General features: G+C 40.2%; 2 protein-coding genes and 1 long non-coding RNA gene across 4 annotated transcripts; all 3 read right to left on the bottom strand.

Moving 5' to 3' along the window:
• Positions 1 to 7192: 7192 nt before the first annotated feature.
• PPDPFL (pancreatic progenitor cell differentiation and proliferation factor like) lies at positions 7193 to 13586 on the bottom strand. Of its 2 annotated transcripts, none has more exons than XM_006943210.4 (5): positions 11963 to 13586; positions 11570 to 11632; positions 9192 to 9269; positions 8990 to 9089; positions 7193 to 7394 (listed from the first exon to the last, which is right to left on the bottom strand). In XM_006943210.4, the coding sequence occupies exons 2-5, from the start codon at positions 11622 to 11624 to the stop codon at positions 7208 to 7210; spliced, it is 420 nt and encodes a 139-aa protein (XP_006943272.2). In that variant the 5' UTR covers positions 11625 to 11632; positions 11963 to 13586; the 3' UTR covers positions 7193 to 7207. The 2 variants fall into 2 exon arrangements, with proteins under 2 accessions (XP_006943272.2, XP_023104353.1); XM_023248585.2 differs by having other exon boundaries at positions 7193 to 7504; positions 11963 to 13574.
• Positions 9276 to 9980, bottom strand: LOC109495962 (small EDRK-rich factor 1-like). Its single transcript, XM_045049940.1, is given in 2 exon segments — positions 9276 to 9695; positions 9697 to 9980. Coding segments are annotated over 2 exon segments (183 nt in total). The 5' UTR covers positions 9774 to 9980; the 3' UTR covers positions 9276 to 9589.
• A 2580-nt stretch (positions 13587 to 16166) lies between the features above and the next one.
• LOC111558574 lies at positions 16167 to 22621 on the bottom strand. Its single transcript, XR_002739605.2, has 2 exons — positions 18436 to 22621; positions 16167 to 17830 (listed from the first exon to the last, which is right to left on the bottom strand). It is a non-coding gene; the product is annotated as an uncharacterized LOC111558574 (long non-coding RNA).
• Between the last annotated feature and the right edge of the window lie 2616 nt (positions 22622 to 25237).

The following is a 25237-nucleotide window of genomic DNA, read 5'->3' as shown; positions in this document are numbered from 1 at the left end:
GCCCCTGTTGTTCCACTTTCTTCAAGTTGAAAGCCTCGGTGGTTATTTTTCACCTCAGTCATACTAGTCTTCCCTTTCGCCACTCCACAATCTGCAAACTTCAATTCCAACTTCAAAGCTCATGGGAAGCGAGCTTTCGGGAGACTGGAGTCCAGTGAGTACCTGACACGGGGCCTTCAGACGATAAATGATCACAGCGAATGAATGAATAAAACAAACACTGCCACCGGAATTTGCTTAGCAAAGTCAGCACACATCCCCAACGTCTGGAAGTCTCTTAGCCTCTAATGATTTAATTCATGTACTGCTATTTTTGAAACTGAAGTGACACAAGCTGGTTTTTTTCTCTATTTATCTTGACAGCCATAGTGCCAGCACAGAATCACGGGGCAACGATGAAAAGCAGAGACGCACAGTAGGTGTTTCATGTCACAGGAGTGCAGGGGGATAAGTTAGAAAAAGCATCATTCTTGCAGATTGCGTGGATCTCTAACACAGCTAAGGAATGACTTAAGAAGTGAAAAACAAGAAGCTCACCTTCAGAACAAGTTAGCAGGTTTCCGTCACCCTTAACATCTGAGGATATAGAAGAACACTACCTGCAAAGGTAGAAGGTCCTTCCGAACTCCCGCTCCTCCTTCGACCTTTGATTACGCACGTTCGCCCCAACCCTTTGTCACCTGAAATGACTTCTCCGTATTGCCTGCTTTTGTGTCAAGTAATACTCCCATGCTCTCTCGGGCCAGCTGGGTTCTTCACGTCTGAAATTACAACCACAGCAAACCAAAGCCTTGCTTCCCGGGTTTGGGTGGAGGGAGGGTTGCCGTTTCTGCAAGTCTAAGAAAGCCCAACCCTACATGGCAGGTACAGTTTACCAGGAGCCCTCATTAAAAAATGAGATTGCTGGGGCGCCTGGGTGGCTCAGTCGGTTAAGCGTCCCACTTCGGCTCAGGTCATGATCTCACAGTCTGTGACTTTGAGCCCTGCATCGGGCTCTGTGCTGATGGCTCAGAGCCTGGAGCCTGCTTCGGATTCTGTGTCTCCCTCTCTCTCTGCCCCTCCCCTGCTCATGCTCTGCCTCTCTCTGTCTCAAAAATAAATAAAAACATTAAAAAAAATAAAAAAAAAAATGAGGTTGCTAGGACTCAGCTTCAGACCAGGACCATCGATCTGGAAAAGAGCTGGAAAAGGAGATTTGGAAAAGGAGCTTTGGTGGCTGCGTTTTATCAAACTCCCCGCGCAGTTCTCAGGCCCTCGGAAGGTTGAGATGTGCAGGCGGCGGCTTTGCAGCTCTTGGTGTCGGCAGCCGCCAAGGCTCTTGCAGAGTTGTTGCACTGTTGAAACACCCCTCCAGGCTTTCTCCCTGGCCCTGCCGTTTTAATTCCTTGGCATCAGGCAAGTTATCATTGCCATTTGAAGAAACACAAAGTGCTTCACCTGAGCACTGTAAATAACAAATTAGAATAATTAGCTAGAGAGAGATTTGACGTGAAATTTAATATTTTCTACAATTTTGAAAGGACAAGGAGTGTGGAATAGTGGTACCAGGCGGTTTTCAAAAGGAAAAGCCTTGTGGGTTGAGTTGCGTTAATTTGCCAGTTCGAGACTGGTGAAAGTGTTGAAGATCTATACAAGAGAAGTTAATTCACCTCCACGTTGCCCAGATTTCCATCCCAGCCCTCCACTGCTGCTTTGAATGAAGCCCGCTTGGCTTTCAGCGTGGGGTCCTGCTGCTGGAGTCCAGAACGCGGGACAGATTGAGCTCCCGTAACTTCCATCAAGCAGACTCAAATGTGCTGCTACCTCAGGGACTGCACAGAATGTCAGCCAGACGTGAGGAAGCTGCAAGGATGCTTTCTGAGCAATAGAGAGAATAATCGGGCGTCCTTCCAGAATATTAAGCAGTATCGGCAGTAACAGGAAATAAACGGGTATGTGAAATCCATCTAGGATGACTTAAGAAAATGCAACATTATCGGTTTAGTTGGTGAGCTTTGTCCGTCTTCTCTCTTCATGGTAAAATGTAGCTTGAAATTCAAAGATGGATTGCTCTCGAGATGCACTTTTTAAGATTGCATAAACATTTTCAAAGCAGTTTATTTGAAAATAAAATGTTGGCCCCTCTTTGCCGTAAAGTAATTTCAAAATCCTAACTTTGTTAGTTGACGTATAAACCATAGTTCCAGTAACTGTTCACTCATTAATTTGAAAACCTCTGCTAGGCATGTAAAAAGGATAAAATATTTATGAAGCTCACATTCCTGTTGGCTGTTAATCAAATAATTACAATGGTGCAAGTGATTTAACATATTCTGGGTTTACAACCTGGATACAAATGATTTTCAATCTATCTAATTAAAAAGGATGGAACAAAACTTTTGTATCTGACCTATTTAGATAAAACTATAACATGGGGCGCCTGGGTGGCTCAGTCGGTTAAGCGTCCGACTTCGGCTCAGGTCATGATCTCACTGTCCGTGTGTTCGAGCCCCGCGTCAGGCTCTGTGCTGGCAGCTCGGAGCCTGGAGCCTGCTTTGGATTTTGTGTCTCCCTCTCTCTCTGCCCCTCCCCCGTTCATGCTCTGTCTCTCTCTGTTTCAAAAATAAATAAACATTAAAAAAAATTAAAAAAACTATAACAAAAAATACAAATAATTTTTCCTGAATAGATGAAATACATATTTGGTTATAATGAATTTAATTAGAATGCATTAAAAGGTTAAATGAAAGTTGTTGAGAGCACTGTATGAGAAAGATACCATACTTTTTTCCCCTTCCACCTTTTGGAAATCAAATCATTATACTGTAACAGGAGAACATTTTTCAGACACCCCAGTTGAAATGCATTCTTTCTAAACTGTTGAGGAAGGAACGTAACTGTGTAGCACTCTCTTTGACTAGTTTGGGTTTTTTTTTGTATGAAGTAATTATAAGAAGATAATTTTTGAAATGAAACCAGAAAAGAATCTTTAAAATAACAGCAATTTGTTTATCCATTTGGTAAGAGAGGTGGGAAGAAAATGACGGGATAAAACTTCCCTTGTTGGTCTAGGAAATTATTTCAGGCCCTGGAGAGGCTCATGAGGCCGGTCCCACAGGACTGAAGGCATTCACAGATGCCCGGTGACTTTACACGCGTGCTGCTTGCGCAGGGTGATGTTTCGATAATGCATAGGTCGCCCTGAAGGACTTTAAGAAAAAAGTCCGTAACCCCAACCCTGACCAGACCACTTCTCATCCCAGTTTTTGCTGGCAAGAAACACGGTAGACAGTTTGACCCCCACCTAGAAAATACCAAATTCTTCTAAAGCAGCAGTCTCTTGAAAACAGTGTAACAGGAGACCAGATATACTATGTAGAGCGTGGTAAATTGCACTATTTTTTCTGCCTGGAGTGCTTTTCCCCAAATGGGCTGCTTCCTCTCTTTCAGGATTCAGTCCCACGCCTGCTTCTTGGTGAGGCTTTCCTAACACCCCGGTTGGGGCAACCTTCCCTCAGCCTCTTGTCCTCCCTCCGTCACTCTCCAACACAAGCACTTCATTTCCTTTGCAGAGCTGACCGTTGTTGGAAAACACGGTCTTTTTTGATTTAGCGCTTGCTTTTCTTTGCCAAAATGTAACACTTCTTGAGAGAAGGGCCAGCCCTCGCTCAAGAACCATTGTCATCCATCTGACCCATATTTGCTGAAATGTCAGAAGCTGGGTATAAAATGTTGAACAGAGCAAACATGGTCCTTGCCCTGGTGTAGTTTATCGTGCAGTGGGGAAAACAAACAACTCGACAAACAAATGTACCATTATAAGTGAGATAAAAGCTAGTGAGGAGAGAAATAGAGGCTATGAGAGCTTATAATGAAAAATCTAATCTCGTAAGTGGATTGGAGACATTTTCTCTGAGGAAGAGCTTTGAGCCCCTATTTAAAAGATGAGTAGAGTCCAAGCTGAGAGAAGAGGCTGGAGAAAGACCCTGTGGCAAGAGAGAAGCTGACGTATGTGAGAAACTGAAAGAAATCTGATGTAGCTGGAACACAGGAAGCTTTGGGGAGCGAGATATGAGACTTGCTATGAGATCAGATCTGCATGGGTTAGGATACCGTGTGTGTGTGTGTGTGTGTGTGTGTGTGTGTGTGTGTGGGAGGGGGCAGGTGTTGTGCGAGTTGTGACTTTACCCTGAACATGATGGAATTATTGAATACCATGGGCGAGCTAGTGTTAATGTGTATTCACAGAAGAGGACTGCAGATCTGTGTTTTGTTAGATGATTGCGACCAATCCGTAGAGGACATTCAATTGAAGAGACCTAACAAAGACTGCAGGTAGACCATAAGATGTGATGGCCCTTTCCTTGGGAGAAATGACAAAAGTCTGGGTTTGGGTAATGCCAGTGGGAAAGCAAATAAGTGGGTCGACCCAAAAATTATAAAAAAATAAAATCTAAACTAGAAGTTTAGCCACTCCATTCAACTTAACAATTATTTTTCCATCACCCCTTTTTAATAGGCAAATGGAATTCTTGAATTTTTTCCTTACGACCCAAGCTTCTTCGTAATGTATGAAGCACCAAGTAGGGTTAAAATCCAGCTAGAGGTCTTTAACTCTAGTGAGAATTGATGAATTGGCTCTTGGTGGTTTTATCTGTAGAAGATACAGGGTCAATAACTGGGAATCTGCTATCAAAATCATATCTCAACAAATTACTGGAATCGTAACATATAATTTCACAGAACCTGAGCAAAAACGGCCAAAACCTAGTTGCATTTAATACAGCCAAGTCAAATAACATTTCATAATATTAAATCAGAATGGTCATAGCACATCTCAAGTTATAGGGAGTTATGACACTCTTAAAATATATTTAGCCCTCACTATTTATTATCTAACCATTAGGCAGCAAAGCCAGGCAGGAGGTGTTTTAACTAAAATAACACAGCTATACTGAGATCTATGTGTGAAGTACTTTTCAAACACAGCCTCAAAGTGTCTGAATTGTAGAAAATTACATTAGAAGCAATTAACTGGAAGATGTTTTGTTCTCTTTATTTATATCATTCTCATTTTATAGAAACCCTGGGATAGCACATAAGAATTCTTTCAATCTTTAATCATCTTTTAATTCACTTTAATGTTACTTTTCTGAAAGATTCCTCATATATTTATTTTTTAGGATTCCTGTCTATCTCCCTGTCTTTCTATCTCTCTACCCATGCATTCTCACATATATATGTGCGTTATTAGCCACTCTAAAATGCTTAATAACTACGCTCATTATAATATATTTGACTAAAATATTGTGTAAAATCCAACTACTTTAAACAATAACAACTTTCAGCAGCAGTAACACCGGTCTAAACTAATATAAAAGCAGTAATTTTGACACATTCAAAATATACAAATGCATAGGTAAAATATAATTTAATGAACATTATATTTCTTGGTGAACAAAGCAAATGTCAACTTGATAACATATTTGAGGAAATTCATCGAATAACCTAAACAAGCAATCTGTTCACACATATACCAAGTGTCCAAGAAAAAATAATTTGTTGATAATCTTAAAGTAAAAACAAAACCTCCCACAATTTACCATGTTAGTCTCATCACATTTTTCTCTAACTTCAGAAAAAAAACACTTAGTCTTCAATCCCTGTAATTTAATTTTACAGTAAAGCCAAATGAAATACAGAGCCCAGACATGTCATTAGTCTCTACAAATACATAAAATGCATAGGCGGGCAACACCAGAAAAGCAGTAATGTGTAAATAATGGGGTGCTACTGGGCCAAAGTGACATATGAGTTCCTTCGTTGACAGCAAAGTGATAGAGACACACAAAATTGAAGGAATGCATGTCCCATTTGGAAAGAGTAGGAAAAAATTGTTCAGTTGTCTCCAGCACAGTAAATGGTCAGTCCTGATATTTTTTCTCATGTTAACACAGTTGGGCAGGAAGACAGTTTTACCAAAAACCATGCGTGCTCTACAGGGTGTTTAATGCAACGATAGTCACATAGAACTAGTGACATTGACCTCTTAGTGAATTCACCACCTCGAATTTCTTTTTTTTTTAATTTTTTTTAACGTTTATTCATTTTTGAGAGAGATGGCGCAGAGACAGAGCATGAGCGGGGGAGGGGCAGAGAGAGAGAGAGAGGGAGACACAGAATCTGAAACAGGCTCCAGGCTCTGAGCTGTCAGCACAGAGGCCGACGCGGGGCTCAAACTCACGGACCGCGAGATCGTGACCTGAGCCGGTCAGACGCTTAACCAACTGAGCCACCCAGGCGCCCCAAACCACCCCAAATTTCTGAAGCCTCACATTTCACATTGAAAAATATTTACAAGCAGTATACAGAAACTTTTCAACTGCAACTCTTGGTATTATCTACCCCATATTGAGGAAAGTAGGGACTATTCTAGCCGATGTAGGAAATACTCATATTCATGAAATGTGACCAATCACTCATTATTTTCTAATTAGACACAAAACTTATCATATTAGAAAACTTGAAGACACAGAAAAATATAAAGAAGAAAATGAAAATCACCTATAATCCCATCTCCAGAAACACCCACTGTTACCATTTTGGTGTATTTCCTTTGAAACTATTATTATGAATATGTACATTTCTAACAACTAAAATCATATCACATATAAATTATTCTCCTTTTTTACTCAACTTTCTATCATGATTTTCCATATTGTTAAATATTATTTAAAATTATGAAATTTAAAGTCTACACAATAACCAATTAGTTATGTATACAGTGATATATTTTTAAAAAATGTTTAATGTTTATTTATTTATTTTGAGAGGCAGATAGAGAGAGAGAGAAAATCTCTGTACTGACAGCATACAGCCCGATGTGGGGCTCGATCACACAAATCATGAGATCATAATCTGAGCCAAAATCAAGAGTTGGACGCTTAACCTCCCAAACCACCCAGGCGCCCCTGCAGTAATCTATTTGTAACAGGTGATGTATCTATGGGTGTGTTTTCTATTTCCAATGTTCATGATTAAAAGTACAGTTTTGCAACTGTTCTCTACATTTGTGAGTACAACGCCCTTCCGACCATCATTAGGCACAATGCTTCACTTTTAAGACATAATCATTTGACAGACATATAAAGAGTCTAAGAATTTTTTGGAAAATTGAAAATAACAACTTTTAAACACTCTTTGAAAAATCACATGGGTAAGGAAAAGTTTATTTCATACAAGTCACTACATTTGAAGACTCGTTACTTTTCAAAGCCACGCTTCTCCATAGTCTCCACGTTGCTGATGCCACTTGCACAATCGTCTGTGTTTTGAGGAAACTGCCTAAACTTTCGCTGTCTGGGTGTCTGCAGATCCTGTCTGGGAAATGGGAACTCCAGCAGGTTTCTGTCTTCCTATAATGAAGGAAAGTCACCTGGAATAGCTTAGTACTGAAAGGTGTGCTTCACAGATACAGCAGCTCAGCAGGCAGGATCTTCTGGATCGTCAGAATCAACTATGAGAGCTGCATAAAGTGGTGAGATATTACGACGGCGTTCACCGAATTGCTATACACAAAGAGCTGAGAAATGCTTACCCGTACATTACATTGTCTTCGTAGTCAAAGTAAAGTGGAAAAATAAATGAAAGTTACCTAGATAATTCAAATTAATATACTTGATAAAGAGAGTAAAAAATACATGTTTTCAACAAGCAGCCTCATTTGATTTCTCTGTCTTTGATTTTTAAGTGTGTCAATATATAATTGATTCTATTTCAAATTTATCATATGAAAAATATTCATCAAAATCTTTATATATTAACATTAGGACCCATGAAATCCATTTTAATTTACTCTTTTTATTCCGTCTAGTAGCTAGTCATAGTCAAGCGTCTAAAAAAATAAGTATTTTAGAACCCATTAGAATAAAAACTATACTACTCAGTGTGTTAGGGTTCAAAATGTGTAGAAACACTTGAACGCAAACTCACCAATTCAATCTCCTATTTAGAAATTGGTGCCACACAGAGGCCAATCAAAACCAGCAGTGGGACTAAAGCAGGTTGTCTAGGACAGCAATTAAATCATTGTTTTTCTGTTTGCTTTGTTAAGGTTGTATCTGATAGTTTTCTCCATTGGAAATTTACTAATTTTCCTCTTTGTAATTAGTAAGTATTTTGGGGGAGACACTCTGAGAAGACCTAATTTTTCATACTGGTCTCCATTTATTTCAGCATCCATGGATAATCTTTGCCTGGAACAATTATCGTTGTAATATATGCCAAATGGTAATTCTCTATTTCCATCATTCTTTCTACATTGATTAATCAGAATTCTGCAATAAAGAGCTTTCTCTTCTCTCTCATTTGTTCATTTAATTATTTATGTATATCAATGATGATGAACGGATTTTATCTTATTCTACGGCAATTACCTGTTACTATCTTTATTTTGTTGCTGAAATTGTCCCAGGTTTGGCCAATTGGTTCCTGTGTCATTTTGACATCTACGTCATGTTTTGAGCCTTTCTTTCTCTTTCACACCATAAGATGGGCCAGGCTCATTTTTTTTTCCTTGTCCTTTCCTGTCTGGAACCATTTCTCCAGGGAGCCATGTTTCCTTTTCACTGGAGTAGATAATTGTTATTTGTTTCCTGAAGGTATCAGAGAAACAAATTTAGAACCTTGCCTCTGATTCCCAATCTATTTTCCCTAAACCATGGTAGAAGTTGGCACATGGCTTTTCAATTTCTCTTTAGTGACAGTATTAGAAAGACTACTGGTGATTTGGCTGACAGTTAACAAAATGGGGGGGGGGGAGGAGCAAATGTCTAATCCATCTCAATGCCTCAAGTATGCTTTAGAGTGAAGCCTTCACCACTCTCAAGAAACAACTATGCTTTATCTTGATTGGTTAACATCATAATTACCACCTACATTTATATTGTTTCATGTAAGAGCAAATACAAAACGTTTATCAGAAAACAAACAAACAAAACCTAAAACGTACCTACTGGCAGACAGATCTTTTCTTCTTACATCTGAAAGCTCTGGTTCAGAATGGAAAAAGGATTTAAACCACCAGTCGGATTCTGCCACTTTTGGTAACTCTATCAAATAAAGGTCATATTATCTCCTTACCAAACACATTTGAAAGATTAAAAACAAAGGAAAATCATGAGGATGATGCTGATAAGAAATAAATCAAATACCTTGTTGGGATTTGTCATCAGGTATGACGTTAACAGAATCAGAGCCGCTTAAAGAGCTAACTGAAGAAATGCTGGCCTCTGTAGGAAACAATCAGTAAACAAAGAAAGAATTGGCAAACACAGATATATTGTTTATGCATAGACTCTGAAGTAGCAAAGCAGCATGTTTTGAAATAATTTACTCCTGGATCATGAGTTCATGAATTAAAATTGATTAAATTGTCAATGAGTCAAAAAGACTTCCAGAAAAAGGCGTATTACTTTTTTTTTTCTTTTTTAAGTGTAAGATAGTTTCGTAAGGATATGCCATAACATGTGACTGTTTGTGCCGGAAAATTTTGACCACAGAGCTTGCGATACACCTAGCTGGCATAGCACCCAGGTTTTCCAAAGAGTCATCATTTGTCTCTTGTCTGCATAGACTTTTTCTCATTAGTTGCCTTCTGCTTTAGCTGCATTATCTGAGTCCTTCTGCTCTCTTAAGACATGGTCAAGCTATCCTTGTCTTTTTCCCTTGCGAATTTCCCGGGATTTCTTCGTGATTTTCTGGAGGGCAAGTTCTGGTTGATTTCCATGGGTCATACCTACCACCAGACCAAGCCTGGAAGGGAGCTACTGGGAAGACCAATGGACTCATAGCATGCTCTTACATTTTCTATTAATAAGGTATATTCCTTTCTATGGTGGATAACTCTGTCTCTCAATCCCTCCATAGATATAGATGTAGCATTTAAAATATAAAAGTCAGCATTTGGGGTGCCTGGGTGGCTCAGTCGGTTGAGCGTCCGACTTCGGCTCAGGTCATGATTTCGCAGTCTGTGAGTTCGAGCTCCGTGTCGGGCTCTGTGCTGACGGCTCAGAGCCTGGATCCTGCTTCAGATTCTGTGTCTCCCTCTCTCTCTACCGCCGCCCCCCCCCCCCATGCTCTGTCTCTGTCTCTGTCAAAAATAAATAAACATTAAAAAAAATTTTAAATATAAAAGTCATCAATATGTTAGTATAAAATTAAGAATAAATATTGGAAATATTCTACATTAGAAATATTACATATTTAAATATCCTACAAATATTACATATCTAAATATTCTGCAAAAGTTAGATTTTCAGAAATAAAGGAATTATTTTTAATTTTTTTAACGTTTACTTTTGAGAGAGACAGAGCATGAGCAGGGGAGTGGCAGAGAGGAAGACAGAATCCAAAGCAGACTCCAGGCTTTGAGCTGTCAGCACAGAGCCTGACGCAGGGCTTGAACTAATGAACTGCAACATCATGACCTGAGCTGAAGAAGCCGGACACTTAACCTACTGAGCTACCCAGGTACCCCAAAGGAATTATTTTTAAGGACTAAACATTTTAGGGGCGCCTGGGTGGCGCAGTCAGTTAAGCATCCGACTTCAGCCAGGTCACGATCTCGCGGTCTGTGAGTTCGAGCCCCGCATCAGGCTCTGGGCTGATGGTTCGGAGCCTGGAGCCTGTTTCCGATTCTGTGTCTCCCTCTCTCTCTGCCCCTCCCCTGTTCATGCTCTGTCTCTCTCTGTCCCAAAAATAAATAAAAAACATTGAAAACAACATTAAAAAAAAAGACTAAACATTTTATTTACTTTATCGTACTTGTATTTTAAACCTATAAGTCTTTTAAAAGATCAGAATATAAAAATAACTTCTATGGATATAATAACATTAAATAAATGGGCATAGTTTAAACATTTTGAAAAAGAATAAATCAATAGGTCTCTCCAACTTTCATCTACAAACAATCATTGAAATAAGAATTTTCTATTTGTGGACATATTTTTAATAAATGATCATTTGTTCCTGAAATGATCGTTTCATTCTATGGAATTTCTGAATTTTCTTTAATAAGCTACAATTTTCTATTCAGCTATGAATATTCACAGATGGGTAGATCAATAAAAATCAAACTGGCCAAATAGAAGCTGACCTATTATCCATAGCAGAATATGGAAATTTAAAAAAGGCTTCAAGCAGAGTCATGCTATCCCTTCTTTTCTCAGGAATAAACAGTATTTTATTTATGTAAAATTATCAGCTTTTAATGTATCCTATCAAGTGTACGATACATGAAATTAAAGCAATTATGAAATATGCACTTATTTTCACTTATTTTAAGAGTTAATGGTTGCATCAATGGGATATAATATAACAGAGTTAAAACAAAGAGATAAACCTTGACATTATTGATTCGAGAGAAGTCTGGAATGAGTTCTATTCCCATTTTCCTCACTGTCACAAACAGTCATCCAGTCTTGTTCCTTAAATTCTGACCAGGACGTGACACATAGGTTAATAACATCCCACAAACATCACCTTAAATCACATTCTCTAGGAGTATCCTCTAGGGATGATACTAACTTACTTCGATAATACTGATTTCTGGCCAGCAGGCAACCAATGGAGGGAACTGACGCCATTCTTCTCCCTGTAAACAAGCACCAGTGAGACGTTAGAACAGTGACAGGGGAAGAGAGGACATTAATCACATGGGACTTCTTTTCTTTTTTTCCATATAATTTTTTTTTTTGCAAAGCAACATAATTTACTGTGTAATAAATATGCGATAAGAAAAAGTTCACACAAAACCGTAATCAAATATACTACAATAAGCCAGAAAATGCAATGTGCATATTTGTTTGGAAAAGCAAGAAAAACTAGATATCCAACTACAAACAATGCCCACAACTTATTCCATCTGAAACAAACCTAAAAGTTAGAGTAAAAATGTTAACACAGACACGAAATAGTCACTCACCTATTTTCTCCAATTTGTTCTTCTGAAATAAACGTGTTTTCAGGTTTCCTGAGAAAACACACACGGAAAGAGTGGTAGTGATCCAGGAGGGACTGAGTGCCTCAGGCCAAGAGCACTCTGCAGGGAAGGTGGGTGTGCTCTGGGACCCCCGGGAACACCTTATATTTGGAAGGCTGAAACCTGAGCTGTGGCACAACAGAGGGAGGCGAAGCTCTCTGCCTGTCTGCCCTTGACCACATCAGTGTGCCAACTGGGGCTGCAGGCAGCAGGGACTGACTCTGTAAGGTCATAGCTCATGACTGCTGGTCTCTGCGGGGCAAGAGGTGATGGCCATGCATCCTCTCAGCCTTCCATTTGATCTCACACTTCTGGGGGAAGCACTACGCTGGGCTTTGCAGGGGGAGGGTGGCTGTGGGGGCTATGGGGGGCCACCCCAGCCAGTCTGCAGGCCAGCTGATGGAACTGTACATGCCCACAGACACAACGATGCAAAGCAGAGCCACAAGAAGAGCTCCCCGAGTCATTGAAGTCCTATGGGACAGGACGTGCGCTGCTGAAATTTATGGGCGGTCCATTAGAAGCTCAGTGAGAATAAGACAGAAATCATGGGTAATGAGGGGAAACCAGTGACTCCATGACATGGTAGCAATATTATTCACTCATTCAAAATCTGTATTTATATTCTAATTTTACTAACGTCCGTTATGGGAACTGTTTTGCCATTTCACAGACTCCATTTGTCGTGAATCAAATCGTGGCTCCCCTTTTCACTGGGGCGGGGGATTCTCAACCACTGTTTCAATTTATTGAGTAGCTATTTGTTTCACCAGCTCAAACCACACAAAATTATTTGTGCCAGCTAGGTTCAAATACATTCAAAACACTGATTTTAGTATGCCACATTGGTTCTTTTTAAATGTCTGGTCCACCTGGTTATGGCTCCTTTATGTTGCTAACATTACTTACTTAACGCCTTTTCTCTTTCTGTCTTGGTTAGTTTTGCTAGGAGTTTCCCTATTAATTGGATCTGCCAAAGAACTGTTTGTTCTTTTCTTTGTTTCTTGATTTTATATTTCATTATTTTCTTTCCTGCTTTTATTCTTCCTTTTACTTACTTTAGTATTATTCTCGTTGTCATTTATTTCAAAATATTTTGTCAACTGCCATTATGACATTTCTCGAATGTTTAATTTCAAGATGCTTTTCTTTTTCCAAATCCATAAAAGTTCAAAATCTTTTAGTTTATTTCCAGACCCACTGTATTGTCAACAGAGAATGTTTCATTTTTATTCATTCTTTAAAGTCGTTTTTGGAGATGGCTTTCTGTGTATTTAAGAATAGTAGATACTCTTCATCCACCGCATGCAATCTTGATTTCGTAAGTGTCTATTAGGGCGTGTTACTTCACTTTGTTAAATTACATACTTGCCAATGTGTTCCTGCTTGATCTACCAGTTTCTAGTATGACTGCATCATTGAATTCTATCATTTTCAGTTTCTTAGGTTTTGAAGCTATGTGAATAGATGTATACAAAATCACGATAGTATCTTCTCGGTAGATCTTGGCTTTTCTCTTCCTTTACCAGCACTAATGTTTTAGAAAACTTTCGTCATTTCCCCCCCTCCCCCGCCTTGATTTTTTCTTTTTCCCCCAGACTCCAACTGGTCTAGGATTAATTTTGCAGCACCAGCTGTTTTGAAAGTAACAGAAGGGTGTATTTCTTTGCATCCCTTCATTTTCAACTTGCTGGTTTGCTTCGTCGTGTAAAGCACCCTTTGGCCGTATTATTTTTTCCTAATTTTACACGCATCCTCTGTGTCACAATTATACTTGTTGTCTTTCTTAGCCTTCGGTTTCTTGATGAGTTTTGAATGTGTGTTTTCAGGTTCACTGTGAGTGGGAGTTAACTTGTACTGTTCTCTCCCTCTGCATCACACCCCCTGACTACACCACTGCCCCTGTCCTGGTTAGCGGTACCGAGGTTTTACCTGACTCGAGTTTTTGTATTTTTCTGTTATAAAACTACTCGCATTTATAGAGGTATTTGTTTCTGTCACACATTAGTATGTGAGTTCCTCAAAGGCAGAGAATACTCTATTCGAATAATTTTTGCTTTAGCAATAGCCAGCACAAAACCTGATACATGTAGTAGTTCTTGTTCTAGAAATCTGATAAAACCAACATATTCTTCCTGTGCATGGTCATGAGGATTACACCTTTTGCTACAAATTTAAATGTCATAACAGGGCTCAGATTTCCATGCTATAACTGTGACATAATAGTAATTTTTACCCAATTGTTTTCTGACTTACTTTTTTTGAATATCTATGGATTAAGTTAGTTTAACCATAGTTTCATTCAGATTTTGTCCTAGGTTTAAGTTATGCTGGGGTGCCTGGGTGGCTCAGTCAGTCAAGCATCCTTCTTCGGCTCAGGTCATGATCTCACAGTTCATGGGTTCGAGCCCCGCGTCGGGCTCTGTGCTGACAGCTCGAGCCTGGAACCTGCTTCGGATTCTGGGTCTCCCTCTCTCTCTGCCCCTCCCCCGCTCATGTCTTTCTCTCTCTGTCTCTCTCAACAATAAATAACATTAATTTCTTTTTTAAGTTATGTTAACATTTTTCTTTGATTCTACTGAGAGAATGCCCGCCCAAGTGTGAGGACACACTACAGGCCAGCATGGAAGCTGGAACTGTCATTCGCAAATTTCTGTTCAGGAAGTCGAAAGACGCTGGCAAATGACTCTTCATAAAGGGAAGAGAAAATAGATATAAGAACAAAAAAATAAGAAGTACTAATTAAAGTCAACTGCAACCTTTGTGAAAGCTGATCTATTTATCACATGTAAGATACTATTACTCTTTCTAATTGTATTGACATTGAATGAAGCAGTAAATGGGTATCAGATTGTTGTTTTGGAGAGCATGGGAATTTATGGTAAGAAACATGGTCATGCTTGTAGGTAATTTATCATGACCCTGTGCCATCACAGACAATTGACCAAGTATGCAGTATGAGATCAGTGTGTGGCCATTCTGGAAGACTTACATTGCCTATATCTAATTCCAGTCGGCAGTTACACAATATCTGAGTGTGCACAAAGATGTCAGGGATTTTAAATATGTAGTAACATCCAGAAAAATAAACATGCCATATTAAGCGTCGATTACTCTATGCTTAATAACTTGTACCTGCAAACAAGCATGTGTACGAGGTGTTTAAAAAAAAAGGCATGATAGTGTGCACTAAAATACTGTTTCATTTCATAAATTTGGTGGAGAAAATGACGAATAATTAGTTACTGAATATCTCTGGGCCTTCCACATATAAAATGGAAATAAGAATATGTTAGTTTATTTGAAATCCAACGCAATTTCGGGGCACCTGGGTGGCGCAGTCGGTTAAGCGTCTGACTTCAGCCAGGTCACGATCTCGCGGTCCGTGAGTTCGAGCCCCGCATCAGGCTCTGGGCTGATGGCTCAGAGCCTGGAGCCTTTTTCCGATTCTGTGTCTCCCTCTCTCTCTGCCCCTCCCCCGTTCATGCTCTGTCTCTCTCTGTCCCAAAAATAAATAAACATTGAAAAAAAAATTTTTTAAAAAGAAATCCAACGCAGTTCCAAACTATATAATTCAATTGTTTGTTTAAATTTCATGTCTGCCTGAATTACGTACAGTCTATGAGGCAATTATCATGGTTGTACAAAATAGAAACCAATTCCACGTACAAGCAGAGAAATGAGTTATTAGGAGAAGAGTCGTCAGTTCCTAAAATCAGTAGGAGACGTGGAGAGGTGTGGTCTGAAAAGCCAGGTCATCCAGTGCAATCCTGGGAGCTGGGCAGTGAATGAGTGGGGGTACAGCAGGAGGCGTCCTCAAACTGAGTTTCCATGGTGCGAGGACCTAGAATTGCCACAGCCACACATCCCAACAGCGGCTGGCCTTCCCCGACAATCCCTCCAAACAACAGGCACCCCAAATGCAGTGTGCCTTCTAACAAGCGGTGTGTTTAGCTCTGCACGGTGAGTGTTGGTGACTACTGCCTAAGAAGGGGAACCGGAAGAACAAAGTACTGTGGCACGTTCACCAGAGAATCCTACCCCCATGTGCCCCTTAGGGGGATAATGAGGGTCTGGGGCTAGGAGTGCCTTTTCTCACTGGCCCTTTGCTCATAAACTTTCCCAACAAATCCTATTTCTCAACACATACCATGAAACGTTTGCACACACTGTCCTGAGAGGTATTTACTACCAGAAAGCGGCCCAGAAGGAATCGGGCTTAGAAGGTGGCAGGAACTAAATATTCTTCCCTTAGCTACGACCAAGTCTCCAACCCAAAGCGCCCAGTAGAACTGATCCTGTCTAAGTCTAGGTCATGTGCTGACATCCAGCTACATAGAGACACAACATATCCTTGCCGCAAAAACTGCTAACTGCACTTTAGGAACTATTCTCTCCTTTCTTTTTAGTGTTTATTGGACATGGTCCACCTAACTGAAGACTACATTTCTCAGCCTCCCTTGCAGCTAGGAATTAGTGTGGGCCAGTGAAATGTGAAAAGGGAGTGGTCTGTCCTCAAGGTCACCTCCTTAAAGACCAATCCACTTGCCCTGGACTTCTAGCCCAGAGGTAAGAGATCACAACTCACAGGGTGGCACAACTGTTCTTACATCAGAATGAAATGAAATTCTTACACGGTGCATCTTGTTACTGGTATTCAATTCACACTGCACACCGACCCTTCAAGTCCCTCTGACTTCTGTAGTGAGTAGTACAGAGTGCTGGATCCCCCACACGGGAGGGGTCCCCAGATGCCAGAATGCCAGGAGCAAAGACTGAGCTTACCAGCACACTCCACTGTCCCTATTCCTAACATGCACCTTGCTTTATGGAGCAGTTTTCATCTCACCCACCACGGGCTCTTATTTATACTGTGTACCTGACTTACAAGTCTTCCTTCTCTGCTCTCTTCCCTGACCCCTTGAAGCAGAGGAGAATTAATTTCAATGACTTCCTCATGTCTTGTTACTACCGGGTGGGCTAATGAGTCACTTGCCAGTTACGCAAATAGTCAAACATCTTTATATGTGTGTGTGTGTGTGTGTGTGTGTGTATCAATCCAGGTCTTGATACTTCTTTGCTTTGGTCCACATTCTCCCTGATCAGTCTCCAAACATTAGTCACAATGTGAAAATGTGGATTGATCACTTCTTAATAAGCCCTGGTCTCGATTCTTGAGGTTCTCCCCACCGTCCACAAAGCCACTGGACAGGTGAGTATTCTCTATCTGTGGTCGCCAAATCCGTGAGAGCAGTAATTAGATCCTTTCTGAGCACTATCTCACAGACAGGAGAAGATGGCTTACATTCTTGGTGCAAAGACCATTTCTCAGTAGGCTCTATCTTTAGGATTCTCTTAGTCACCAGTTTTCAAAAGTTGCTGTCAGTGTCGTCTTCTGATAGTAAGGCATCTAAATAAGCAAAATAACTGGCAGAACTCCCCAAGGCTCAGCACCCTGCATTCTCCAGGACTGGAAGGATGGAGTCTGGAGAGCTTGGGAGGAGACTCTCAACAGTTGCTTCATCAAATGCTTTCTTCTTCCTAAATGTTGAGATGTAGGTAAGCAAATACATTGAAAGTAATAAATATGCTAGCGCCTAAAGGACTTGCCTTCCATTTTCTCTTGGTTTTATGCTTTGAGGCAGAGACAAATATTCATAATTATCTAAGTCAGTGTTTCTGGCTTGTGACTCCTATGCCTGCTGAGTTAGGTACTTTCTGCCCGTAATGACCAATGTAACGAGTACTTGCAGCCATAGGAAACTGTTTGGAGACACGAACACACTTTCTCTTTTGTGTCTTCCATAGCATCTGTAAGGACAACAACAACAACAACAGAATCATGGGATTTATTTTTTTTTTAATTTTAGATTGTAGATTAGATTTTATTTAAATTTTAAATATTAGATCAAACTCCTAAACATCATTTGTCTTTGCCATAGTCTAATCGCTCTCATTTCCCACAAATCCCAAATCTAAGTACAAGGAGGCTGTGTATTTTGATATGCAAAATATCAAATACTGATATTTTGATGTTTTGATAGGATCTTTGATACCAAGATCCTAATCTGAATGCATGGAGTATCTGATGATCTGACTGTAGGTGTCTTAGGCTCTGTTCTTCGGAAAACATGTGCATCCACATACAGTTTTACTAGAGACTCCTTTCCCCCCAAACCCCAAAAGAATGAAAAGGGAGTGGTGAGAAAAGGTGCCTTGTGAACTTGCCTTGACAATTTCATGAAGAAAATAGGATGGCACTTCTACGTTGTTCTTAACTGAAGCGAGGCTCCAGGCCTTTGCTCTTGTACATTGATGAGTCTCTGAATGTGGGCTGCCCCAGGGCGACACGTGCCAAGGGAAGGGTGAGTGTGTGCTCAGTTGACAGAGACCCCTGGAGGACAGCTGCAACTCACCAGCAGCGAGAAGTCATGGTGGCTGGTGATAAGCACCTTTGTCCTGAAGGGAATCTGGGCAGCGCGGCCAGGTCCCCAGATGCCACCCTTTGCATTGCTTGAGTCAAGTGCTTTCAAGAGTTTGGGGACACCTCTTTGGAGTCTCCAGCAGGTTTCTTTTCCTGGGAAAATTGACGAGAGGAAGGTGAGTGGAATGCAGTGTAATCCCTGCCAAGGCAGCTGGACTTCGTTCACATCAGATAGCTATGCTCCCACCCTTTACTGTCCATCTTGCATTTCTCTGACTCTTGACTAGCACCTCTGCTAGTCCAAATGACCTAACCTGGAAGGCTTCACAAATCTTCATCTCTGAGTTTCAAAAGCCACTGCTCATTTTGCCCTTCTTAAGCTGAGGATGTTTGTGTGGGGAAGGCACGTTCCCCAGAAAGACCTATTTTTACGACTGGCTCCTGGACCCAAGCTCATGAAATGTTCCATTTCATAAGAGTGGTTTTGCGTTTCTTTGGCCTGGAGCCAAGCTGTGCCAGTTGTCTAGAGGCTTAGTCCTAACAATGTGATTTATGGTGGTCTGGGGTTTCAGTAGCTGAGGTAAATCATGCAGGGCCTATATGCCCACACGACTGATTCTCATTAAAAACCCTGGACTCCAAGGCTGAGATGAGCTTCCCTGACCGGTAACACTCCACACATGTTGTCACATCTTTACTTGGGGAATTTAGTATGTTCCAAGTGACGCTGTGGGAAGAGACTCCTGGAAGCTTATGCCTGGTTTCTCCAGACTTATACCAACCAGGGGAATTTTGGAAGTCCATCACCATCTATAGGATCCAGCTGGTTTCTAAAGGGGCCAGGCAAGTAGATTAAATACATATATGATGGCAACCACCACTCATGCATTCTTCGTATCCTTAGAAGTAGAATTAGTATCAGCCACTCCTCCCAAGGAGCAATTTTAAAAGTTCAGTATCTTAGCCATTGTGTGTGGGGGCCAGTTTTGGAGACTTTTACCTGGCCTTTCCCACCAGTAACTCCTATACCAGGGGATAATGACCACTATAGTCGTTCTGCCAACCAAGGAAAGACATTGGGCCCAGTGGACAAAGCAAGTGTGGCCTGGACCTGGGTCAGGGCTCTGCTAATGATCTAGGCTCTATACCATCCACTCTAACAAGGATGTCATGATGATGTTTCTTATTCCTGACAATCAACTTCAACATAGTACTTTTGTTCAGAAGTCCTCAACATGTCTATATATTCCCATCCCATGGTGTGTGAATGGCCCTTAGGTCCCTTTGGGGAAGACCTAGGGGGCTTATTTCCAGATACACACTCCATGTTACAGGGTCTTAATTCATGGGAACGCAGCCCTCCTTAGATCAATGAGTTCCAGATATGAGAACGGTCTAGAATCCAGAAACTAGAGTGCTGTTAGAATCTTTGGCTTTATCTTAATTGTACACATTAGGCAATCTTCCTGAGATTAATCACCTATATTGGCCTTAGGAACACCGTGTTATACAAGCCATCTCACTGTAGGTTAGGCTCCCTTTATGGCTACTCTGACCTTACCAACTATTCTGATATTTGCACTCACCGAGCTTCTCATGGTTAAGTACCATAACCTGGCCTCTTTTGGGGGATATGGTTATTCCCATTGCAATTAGTGAGTCACATCTATGACATCACCTTTTATTCTGAGTCTTGAACTATAAAATCCTCACTGTGCTTCTCAGTGAATCTGGTGCTTCTCTCTCCAATGTTCTCCTTCTCATTTTGTGAAAACAGAGTATCTCCTGGAAAATGTAATCATTTTGGGTCTTCTGACCTTAAGTAGGATATCTACTCTAGCATGACCATTTCTATCTCAGCCATCTTCCACAGTGATTATGGAATTCCTATTTACTTTGTTGTTATAGCAGCCCTAGCAAACAAATACCCAGGACAACTGTTAAGATGTATACCAATGGTGAACTGGGACAGAACACCAGTGGACAGGGATGCATTAGTATCCATTGTTGCTTCCAAGAATCAGCCTGGCAACATATTGACATTGTAAGATGGTCTTTCCAGGGTGTTAGATCCTATATTGTGAGAAAAGTGACCCTTATCAATAAACTCTCCCATTAGCCACCTTGACCCAGCACCATAATGCCCAGTTCCATTTGTATTCACCGAGGTACATGTTGGAAAATCCTGAAGCTCCTTTAGAATATACTTCCTTTGCACTTAACATTACCTTCAAGCAAAAAAGGAACTCTGATTTTAATAAAGAAGAGTTGTCCGTTTCTGCAGACACAGAGGTTTTGGGACAATCTTGGCAGTTGACTATGTTTTTTGTGCATTGGCTCAGATGTCCTTATCACAAATCTCAGTGTCTGTTTTGTTTGTTTTTTGTTTTGGTTTTGGTTTTGGTTTTTGGGTTTTGGGTTTTGTTTTTTTTTTTTGCAACTGGGACTGTTTTGTTTGTTTGTTTGTTGCTTTTGTTTTTTGTTGTTTTTTGGTTTTTGCTTTTTTGTTTTTTTTGCAACTGGGATCCTGGCCTTGAAGAAGCCAACTTACCAAGGTCGAGAATTCAATCTTCTTTCAGTTCTCACCCCCTTGGAATTAAGTCTTAGAGACTTACCCTCAGTTTTTTTCTGCCTTCTAGTTGCAGGAGAGAACAGTCCTTTTATATGCTGCCAGGTAGCCATCTGACTTCTTATCGTTCACCTTACATCAGTTAATAATCTTTGCCCTCCTTTTGCAGATTTCCTCCAATGCATCAGTGATATTCAGCTACAGACAGCTCAGCCCATGCATAGCCTTATTAATCGCTACTTCCTCTGACCCTCTCAGACACCTGAGATGCTGCAAATGCTAACGAATCCCCTTCCACTGGTATCCTGTCCCAGTTCACCATTGGTAAGCATTTTAGCAGTTGTCCTGTGTATTTGTTTGCTAGGGCTACTGTAACAAAGTGTTAGGAACTGGGTGGATTAAACAACAAAAATGTATTTTCTCACAACCGTGGAGCTCCAAGTCTAAGACCAAGTGTCGCCCACTTGGTTTCTTCTAAGGTCTCTCTTCTTGACCTGTAGATGGCTGTCTTCTCTCTACATCTTCACACGGGTTTCTGTATGTATCTGGGTTCCAATCATCTCTCTACCATGTTAGATTAGGGTCCCACACTAATGACCACATTTGAACTCGGTTCTTTAAAAGCCCTATCTCCAGAGTAGAATCATATTCTGAGGTCCTAGGGATTAGAACTTCAATTTCAGGGTAGGGGGACACCTGGGTGACTCAGTTAGTTGAGTGTCTGACTCCTGATTTCAGCTCAAGTCATGATCTTATGGTTCCTGAGATTGAGCCCACGTCAGGCTCAGCACTGACCACAAGAAGCTTGCTTGGGATTCTCTCTCTCCCTCTCTGTCTCTGACTCTCCCCCGCTCATACCCTTTCTCCCAAAATAAATACATAAACATTAAAAAAAAAGCCTTCAATTTCAAGGGAACACAGCTCAGCCCATAACAAACTGCTCAGAGCATGCTAGGTATCATTGGCACTCCACCCATCACCAATGACAGGGCCACATTGTCAGCCAGCTGAAGGGTGATCCAGCTCCAAACTCTCAGCTCTGCTATCATACTGTCTTTGGCTGGGTTCCCTGGGAAGCAGACTCTGAGATGCACTTGGCAAGGTTTATGGGGCATGCCAAAGGGAAGCCTTGAACATCATCTGTTCAAACCATCTATCTCTTCATCAATTACATTACAGTAACGCTCAGACACCTCACTAAATAGAAGCAAGATTTTAAACACAAATTGTATGCTAAGGATCAAAATTTTAATCTTGGACATGAATTATCCATTTCATTGAATATCCTGAATTATATCAATTTTGATTCATCTTTACCCATAAATATGAGCATTATCATTGCTGGAAGGTGACACACATAGTTTCTGACATAAAATTTCACACACTGAAGTCATCTTTTCACTGATCACTTGACTAAACTTACACAAAACAATTTCTTATTCAGAATTGAAACCAGACAAAATGAGCTTTAGAAATAGAGACACAAAATGCATTTTTAATAGCCTCTTGTAATTATCAAAGAGCCCAAATCAACCCATATTGCTACAAGCATTCGATTGTACATTATTTATCTGAAATAAAAATTTTAAGTGAGATCTACATATAAAAATAAAGAGTAGTTTTAACAGTGGTGTTAGTTTATTATAATTTTCATTCTTTATGCCTAATTGAGCATATAATTTTCTTTTTTTTTTTAAATTCTTAATGTTTATTTGCTATTGAGAGACAGAGAGAGAGGCAGAGCATGAGCATGGGAGGGGCAGAGAGACAGGAGAAGACACAGAATCTGAAGCAGGCTCTAGGCTCTGAGCTGTCGGCACAGGGCCCAATGCGGGGCTTGAACTCACAAACTGTGAGATCATGACCTGAGCTGAAGTCAGACGCTTAACTGACTGAGCCACCCGGGTGCCCCGAGGATATAATTTTCAACTAGGGTGTTATTTCACTACCATCCTTGTGTTTTTGTTTTGTTTTTTGTTTTTTGTTTTGTTTTCTCTTATGGAAATAAAGACTGCTGAACTTTCAGATTGAATGTTAGCATTTATAGATAATCCAAAGCTCAAGATGGAGTTTGAACTTCAGCCCAGGGAAAGCCATGTATCTTGATGAGTTTCATCACAAGAAAGGAAGGGGAAAAAATTACCTTTGGCAGAATCTTCACAAGTTATTGCCAGAAACCATAGAAAATTCACTTGTATTGCAAATCCATTATGATATTATAAAATCATTTTTTTATAATCAGGATCAGTAGTTCAAGGTAATTATATAGTTAACTATAGAAAGATATAAGCAATTAATGTTACATTAATCCTAGACCACTTTTCTAAAGTATTATTATGTTTATATGTATTTAAACACATACACTCAATTACAAAAAACATGCAAGGAGATAGGGAATTTTAGTTGCTTGTATAGTAAATGTTTGTAAAACAACAATTTTAGTTACAATCCAAGGAAAATATTGGTAAAACATTTGCTAAAAACAGTTATCTCAATATATGGCAAACCTTCTATCTATGCATATATAATACTGAACTCAAAGATAAAATTGAATATTCTTTCATGATTCCACACCCATTTCAAATTATTGGTGAATGTGTACAAATATTTTGGGGTTTTATTATTTCTTGGCTAGGCCATATTTTCCTATGTATCCCCTAATATGGGGATACATACAACCCCTATGTATTCCCTAATGTATCCCCATCTTCTGCTATGACCACCTTACCCTTATCCCCACTTTATTTAGAGTCATGAATATTTGGCATTTTCCTCTATTTTATCCTACCCTCCTGTTGCAACCCTGAACACATGGCAGATTCTGGACCTAGGAGCTGGGAGCGAGATAATAACACTGGAAGGCAAGGGTAAGAGTAAAAGAGTGCGACAGAAAATATAGCCATCTCTCCTGCAGTGTTTTCATTCACATTAAAGCAGGGAGAGAGGACATTCCTATTTCCGTGGAACATGTCCATTTCTGTTGAAGCCCTAATAGCAGTTGTTCAATCCCCATCATTATTCTGACTGTGCAACATAACACGTCTCAGGCACAGTGGAGAAGCAGAAGAAGCATCCCTGGCGTTATGTTGTTTACAGTCCAATTGGTGGAGATTATTTCACACAGAGACCCTCAGAAAGAAGACCCATGGGAAAGAAACTGCAAGTGGTGAAAGTAGCTTTCAGGGTGCTGAGGAGGGGGCAGGAGGGAGTCTCAGGGTGGACTGGTGCCTTTTCTTGTGGTGAAACGAGAAACCTTTGTAACTGAAGGATTTTTTAGATGTCCCATTGCAAGCAATGTGCTAACCATAAAATATGGAGCTAAGGTAAATAAAGGGCTTCAGTCTTTGTCATATTAGTATTCAGACTGCATTTAAGTTGTAATTAAAACACATTTTTCTCTGAATGCACATTTAATATGCTCAGTCAGATTGATTAAATACCCCCAGCAAGCTGATCTTTCACTCTTTGGTTTCCAAGATGGCATATGCATTGATTCAGTATCTCGCTTGTGATGTGTTCACTGCCTTCATCTCTCACATATTCCAAGTGAGGACCTTCAAGCAACAGAAGAATGTCTAAACACAGAATTTAAGTAACACATCATAGGATAGCAAATTGCAATAAATGATGTATCATATACCCCTTAATTATAAATTGTTAATCCTTTTAGTATGACAATTTACATTTCACAGAATTGGGGAAAAAATGCAATTCACATTTCAGGATTGATAGGTAGGAATCAGTTTCCAGGTAGAACTTTGAGTTCGTCATATAAGGCAAGACAAATGTCCTTGGATTTAACCCCCACGATATACAATTTTCATTTATATCTATTGGTAAAGAAGGTTAATGAAATTCAGAAGCCAGTCCATTTGGTCTGGGTTTTGTCTAAATGTGCTGGGGTAAGCAAGATAGCAAATCAGTCCCCCCACGCCTTCATTTCTTCTTGTGAAAATAGAGCTATTACAATTTAAATATCTTCCAAGGTGTTATATATAGGAATCTTTAAATTATTGTATGCATTTGGAAAGCGTGACACATTATACCACTTGTTACCAATTTAACCCAATTAGTGTTCTCCTTTTACTTTTAAATTAATCTCTAATTGTACATTAGACATCTGTGAAAGATCATGAACTATTTGCAGCCTCTTTTAGTAAATCCCCAGGGGGATATATCTCCTGGAGTTGGGTTACCAGAGTATATAACCACATTACAGGACGTG

This window comes from Felis catus, chromosome F2 (genome assembly GCF_018350175.1).
Source record: "Felis catus isolate Fca126 chromosome F2, F.catus_Fca126_mat1.0, whole genome shotgun sequence".
NCBI lineage: Eukaryota > Metazoa > Chordata > Mammalia > Carnivora > Felidae > Felis > Felis catus.
The sequence above is the reverse complement of the archived record's forward strand: the minus strand, read 5'-3'. Positions and strand labels throughout refer to the sequence as shown.